The 6777-nt window shown below is 30.7% G+C and overlaps 1 protein-coding gene across 1 annotated transcript; it reads right to left on the bottom strand.

The window, feature by feature from the left end:
* Window positions 1–6092: 6092 nt before the first annotated feature.
* On the bottom strand, window positions 6093–6550 carry LOC141718890 (uncharacterized). Its single transcript, XM_074521286.1, has 2 exons — window positions 6373–6550; window positions 6093–6262 (listed from the first exon to the last, which is right to left on the bottom strand). The coding sequence occupies exons 1-2, from the start codon at window positions 6548–6550 to the stop codon at window positions 6093–6095; spliced, it is 348 nt and encodes a 115-aa protein (XP_074377387.1).
* Between the last annotated feature and the right edge of the window lie 227 nt (window positions 6551–6777).

Below are 6777 nucleotides of genomic sequence, written 5' to 3'. Positions count from 1 at the left end.
CTCATCTTTTCAACAGTTTCCTTATATTGATTCACATTTAAATCAGTGGAGGTAAGATTTGGTACCTGTGATTTAGATGAGGATGACTCTCCTTGCTCCAAGGCAATGAGTGCATAGTTTCCTAGTTCTTTATCTTCATCATTTTCAGAGTCATCCCAACTTTTACCTTCTGCAATATAAGCTTTGCTTTGCTGTTTCTTCAGAAGAGCTTCATACTTTGCTTCAAGTTCAAGATACGTTTTATCTTTCTTTGCCTTCTTGGGTTTCCTGCATTCTGTAGCAAAGTGGCCTAGTTCATCACAATTAAAGCACCTTATATTAAATCTGTCAACATATCCAGTTTTGTAACCACTCTTGCTATCAGAATTGTACTTACCTTTCTCTTTCCAACTGCTATCTTTGTTCAAGGATTATCCTTTACTTTTGAAGTATTTTGGCTTCCTTACTCTAATGTTAGAGAATTTTCTAGCCAGATAGGCCATTAACTGATCTAGCTCATCCAGTTCTTCAAGAGTATAGAACTCATCCTTTTCCAACTCTAGTATGACTTGCTCCTGTGAATCAATTATCCTCTGCTCACTTGTTGAGGCAACTGGAATATGAGATCTTGGTTCATCATTAGATGTTTAACCTTCATTTACTATTAAAGCACTTGAACCATCTACAACATGTCCTTGGCCAGATCTCAATGATTGCCTTTGAATCATCTCTAGTTCATAAGTTTTGAGAATTCCATATGGAACTTCCAGAGTTATTCTGCTCAAGTATCTCCCTTCCCTGATTGCTGATATTTTCTGTTCCAAATGGTCAGGAAGAGTAAGCAAGAACTTTAGATTCACCTCTTCAGCTTCATAGTATTTGTCATGAAGCTGCAAGTCATTTATCATCTTATTGAATCTTTCAAACACATCAGTAATGCTTTCCTTAGGCCTAGTCATGAAACCCTCATACTGTGAAATCAGTATCCTTCTTTGATTAGATCTAACCTCCTCAGTTCCTTCACAGAGTATTTCAATCTTCTCCCTTATTTTCTTGGCAGTGTCATAATTAATAATATTGTTGTACATCACATTGTCAAGTGATTCAAACAATATCAATTGCAAGCTGCTGTCCAGGGAGACTTTCTCCTTTTCAGGGTCAAAATACTCAGCTGGATCTTTAGGAGCATAATGAGCTGGTATGACCATTTCTCCATCTGTAGATTCCTCAACTCTTACCACAGGAATGAAGGGTCCATTTTTGAGGATCTGAATATAGAATGGATTGGCCATCTTCATAAATAACATCATTTTCTTTTTCCAAAGAGTGTAGTTAGCTTTGTCAAAGGTAGGAATTTTGATGCTACTGATTTTCTGTGTATTCATTCTTCCAAGATCTTGAATCTGTTTACTTTCAGATTTTGCTCTGATACCACTTGTTAGGTGATGAATCACACACAGAGGGGGGGGGTGAATGTGTTTTTCTGATTTTAGGCTTTTCTTGAAAGTTAATGGTTGAACAAAGTAGATTAAATCCTGTATAGAAAAGTGTTCATGCAGAAATTAAACTTGCATAAAATAAAGAACGCAAATCTTCAAAACTCACTTAGTTTTTATATTAAAAATTAAGACTATTTTGCTACAAAATTTCTAAGCTCTTTGATGTTAAAGAGCTCAACATCTTTTTGAGAGTGATACAAGAGATTTTACCTGAATTGTTACAACTAACTAGAGGACCAGTGTTAACTTTATAACTCAGTTAACTGCTGGTTTACACAGTGGATAATAAACATGCTATTAGCTTTTCTACACTGTCACTTGTCATTTCTATTTATAGAAAAGCAGATCTTCCATTTCTGGCTTAGCATATCTTTTGCATCCCGTGTTTACTTTAATCTTCCTCTATCAGTTAATCTTTGCCATTGATCTTGCACACTCTTCAAGCTGTTTTTTATAGACTTGTCAATCCAGCTGTTGGATTTTTTGTTGATTGTTTATCTCGGATATTGAATTGATCTGCAATTCTGTACTTTGAGACTATACCTCGAGATCTCCAGTTTGAATTAGTAGCACACTCGACATCTCGATAAGTACATAGGCTTATCGAGATCTCTAGCACTTCATATTGAGTTTAACTTGTCGAGGTCTTCAGCTTGTCGAGATTTCTAGTCTTCATATCTTCACTATGACTTATCGATAACTCTGAGTTCTCTAGTGAAGGAAATACTTGTCAATATCACCAATCTTCAGTTCTTTAAAATTGGCTTATCGATATCTTCTTGAGTTCTCGAGTAGCTTTCCTGACTTCTTCACTCCCGATGGATATTGGTCATCCATCGAGTAGATATATAACTCATCCGTCGAGTAGATATTGCTCATCCATCAAGTAGATGTTGCTCATCCATATATAGCTCATCCGTCGAGTAGATATTGCTCATCCGTCGAGTAGATATTGCTCATCCGTCGGTACTCTCTGGAGTTCTCGAATGACTTCTCTATAACATTAAATCTGTGACTTGTAGAGATCTTGAATTAGAATATTTTTCTCCAAATAGATTTATTCAACTCCAAGCTTGTTCAAAATTCTTCTGAGGCATGATCTTCTTGATCTTCTTCCAGATAGAATCCTTAGGCTTGATACTGTTTTAGGAAAAAGACTTCAGTCTGCTCCTTTGTATTTTTATAGACTTTAAGTGTTACAAGTACAAAATACAAATTTAGATAATAATACAACTTACTTAGGGTTGACCCCAAGCTTAACGGATTACTGAAAATAACTGTTCATTAATCTTCTACTCAGATCAGATGTCCATTTGATTTGCTTCATACTATGATCAGAGATGCTAATGACATTATTAGCTCCAGTAATCTTTGACATCATCTATTATATATTATAGTTGGCTTAGCCATTGGTGTATTGTATATGCCTGAGTCTCCGCGTTGGCTGGTCCTGAGGAGTCAACTTGGCGAAGCAAGGTGTGTACTGGAAAAGACTTCGTAGAGCAAAGAAGAAGCTCGACAAATACTAGAAGATATCAAGGAGGCTGGGTACTTATCAATCAAATTTAGTTTAGATTGTTGGATGTTTTAAGGTTGGAATGTTATATTTTATTAGATTATAATTCTGATCTCGTAGTGAATTTGGTATTTAATGATATATAGTAATTGAACTAATACAATTTCACAAGGTTATGATAAAATAGATGTGTTAAACTAAATTCAAAACATTTTATCATTAATAAACTGATGTGTAAAATAACAAAATATACTGAATTTTGTACAGGAAACTGATTTATCTTACAAATATATTACATCATTTAATACAATGGAAACCGATATTTAATAAAGATTTTAAAATTGGAATATAAGTTTAAACTGATGTCTCTCAATGTATTATACATCGGTTTCGGAAATAAAAATAATGTGCCATATCTAATTTAACATTGCTCTATATTAAAAAAACCGATGTCTATTTTTTATACGTCCGAACAAATAACTGAAGTTTCATTATTAACTATTACCAATTTTTTTCTAACATTTAAAATTCAGCGTATGATGTGTTAATATTTTCATTGTATACGGATATGTTCTAGAACACATTTATGTTTTATATTTTTTATATGCATAAAATACAACACTCTATACATACATGTTCTGTATTTTTCATATACAGAAAATTAAACACATTACATGATTTAAATTTTTATAATTTAAAAAATACTATATTTTAATATATAATATATTAAATTTAATAAATTTACTCTATAAAATTTGTACAATTTTGAGTTTATGTCATTAACACATCACATAACATGAGTTAATTGCAAACTATTTATTTCCATTGAACACTATAAAATTAGAATATTATCATTTTAAAACGCAATAATTTATAAAATTCAAAATTTTATATTTTATTATTTTTTAGAACTTCACTTTTTGTTTCTACTATCCTTCTCAAAATTTAAAAATTAATCATTTCATGTACTTTAAATCTTTTAGTTTTACAGAACTCGTGTTCTGTAGTGCTATATTTTCAAATTTATAACTTTTTATTTTTCATATATTTTACGCAATTTAATATTTTCTTACATACACTGTGTAAATTATTGACATGACATTTTTCTTAAAAATTTAACTTGACCTTTTCATTTATTGCAATTTTATAAATGAATTTTATATTGTACTATTGTGAATTGTAATATAAAAGTATTTTATGCATCATGTTTTACGTGACAGTTAAGATTAGGTTATATTTTTTTTGATTAGTCTCACGTGTTCTGTATTATGCATGATCACTTACCATGTGCACCGTTCCTCTTCATCAAAATCAACGATGTATAAAAGGTTATTAGGTTACTTCATTAAGAAAGTTAACCACTGAAATCTCCCCATATATATATATATATATATATATATATAAGTTCTATGGAGACCACGTTATGTTTTTGTCAGAAACCTCACTTATCTTCTACAATCAAAATACTATGAAATATATTATTTTATGAAGTATGTACTACGAATATCACTAATTCATTAAAATTGTTGAAGATCTTTTAAGTTTAATAAGTATAATGTGTATATTTTGCAATTTGAATGTTTCATAGAATAAAATATTTTACAATGTTCTACGTGCAGTACATGCATGATGTTCAAGATTTTGAATAAAATAATGATCTTTGTAGAACATAATTCGCCAAATAATACGCTTTGCAATGTTTTCATGCAATATTTTAGTTGCAGAACCAAAGTGATCTCCAAGGTCTACAACAAAAACGTGGTCCGCATAGAACTTGACTCTCTCTCTATATATATACATATGGGGGGCGTGCCAGAGTATATATTCATGAATTTGATACTCCTAATTACATACTCACGTAATTTAGGTGAGTACAAAGAGTTTTTTTAATATAAATGCACGAGTGGTATTATTGTAATTACAAAATTTATATAAAAAATGACAACTCTGCCATTAAAAATATAATATGTACTTAGGTAAGACCACTAACTACGTACTTAGTGACATTTTTCTCTATATTTATTGCACTAAGCCGGGTTTTCACTGAAACGGCCTCCCTCTTATTCGGAGTAAGGGCATATGGTTCACGTACATCTTAGTACAGGGCCTGTTTCACAAATTTTATAAGTCAACTTATTGAATTATAAGCCCGCAACAACTTATCGACTAGTGTTTATCAACCCAAATTATGAGTTGATTTTACAACTTATAAGCTAATAAGTTGAATGCTAGTACCGACGTACTTTTTGTCAACTTATTTTGATTTGTGATTTTTCTATTAATATTAATTTTAATTTTAAATATATATTTTTAAATATTAATCTAACTTAAAATATAAGAATTAAGATAATTTTATTTAAAAATTATATATTTTAGTTCATTTATGTAATAAAAAAATTCGACTTATAAGTAAAATTATCAAAATACTTGTATAACTTTTATCTACTTATCAAATCCCTTAAGGGTCGTTTGGTTCATAAAATTTGGGTATTTTGTTCATTCCAAACCCGTACCTGATGTTTGGTTGATGATTTGTATTCGCTGAAACACATACTTGAAACCCACTTGGAATCATATTTGATATCTTATGGGAGATGTGGGTATGAAGAAGTGGTATGAGGTATCAAATTTACTCTTATTATTCATTCTTATTTAGACGGTTAAATACAATTTATGTACATATATTTTAAATTTGATATATTATTTAATTTTAAATAAAATTATAATAATATTTATCTAATGCCAATTTGTAAGTTTAATTTATTAAAAAAATATTAAACTATTATTTAATTGGTTAAATTATATTTTACTAATCATATCATTTTTTAGTAAATTTTTATTTGTAAATTATGTAAAAATTTAATTTCAATGTACGTACAATGTATACTTGCACATAATATTAGAATCAAAATTGAAATATCGATTATATTTGAAATAAAACAGATTCATTCCAGCACTGAAGCAAACACATAATATCAGGAATTATTCATCATCCCCATACCATTCCTTATACCATATCCAAAACCCCCATGAGTACCAACATATCCATTAGAATATTCTCCAATATGACCATTAAAATCACCCCCGATATATAAAATTTAATCATTAGGTATTGTACTAACTAAATCATCTAAACAATCCCAGAAGAGTTTTTTCTCCTCATCTCCCAAACCAACATGTGGAGCGTAGGCACTAACAATATTAACAACCACAACATCCACAACTAGTTTAATCATTATCACCCTATCATTAAATCGAATAACCTCCACTATATTATTCCTCAGTTGTGTACGTAACATAATACCAACACCATTCCTAATGGTTACAACACCTGAATACCATATTTTAAATCCACTGGCTTCCTTTGTCTTAACACACTTCCACTTAGTCTCTTGACACAAATTGCATCAACATGTCTTTTCTTTAACCCATCTACAAGTTCCAAAAACTTCCCAGTAAGAGTGCCTACCTTCAAAGAACCTACCCTAAAGATAGAATCAACGACCTCCGTAATCCGCCCTCTACTCTCCAAAACACCTCTACTAGAAGTTGCCATCAATGAAATTACACCACTTACAAGAACAAAAAAATACTAAATAAACACAATAAATGACACATAAAATTAAGAATAATGAATAAATATAAGATACAATGCCGAAAGTGATTGTCGCAAGTCACTCGTTTTTCTTCAGAGATCCACCCAGAAAAGATGTATATGATGTATATATCTTCTTAAAAAGGTACCCAATAACAATGGAACACCTACAACACCGACCCTTATAT

The sequence above is a fragment of the Apium graveolens genome, chromosome 1 (assembly GCF_009905375.1).
Source record: "Apium graveolens cultivar Ventura chromosome 1, ASM990537v1, whole genome shotgun sequence".
Lineage (NCBI taxonomy): Eukaryota > Viridiplantae > Streptophyta > Magnoliopsida > Apiales > Apiaceae > Apium > Apium graveolens.
The sequence above is the reverse complement of the archived record's forward strand: the minus strand, read 5'-3'. Positions and strand labels throughout refer to the sequence as shown.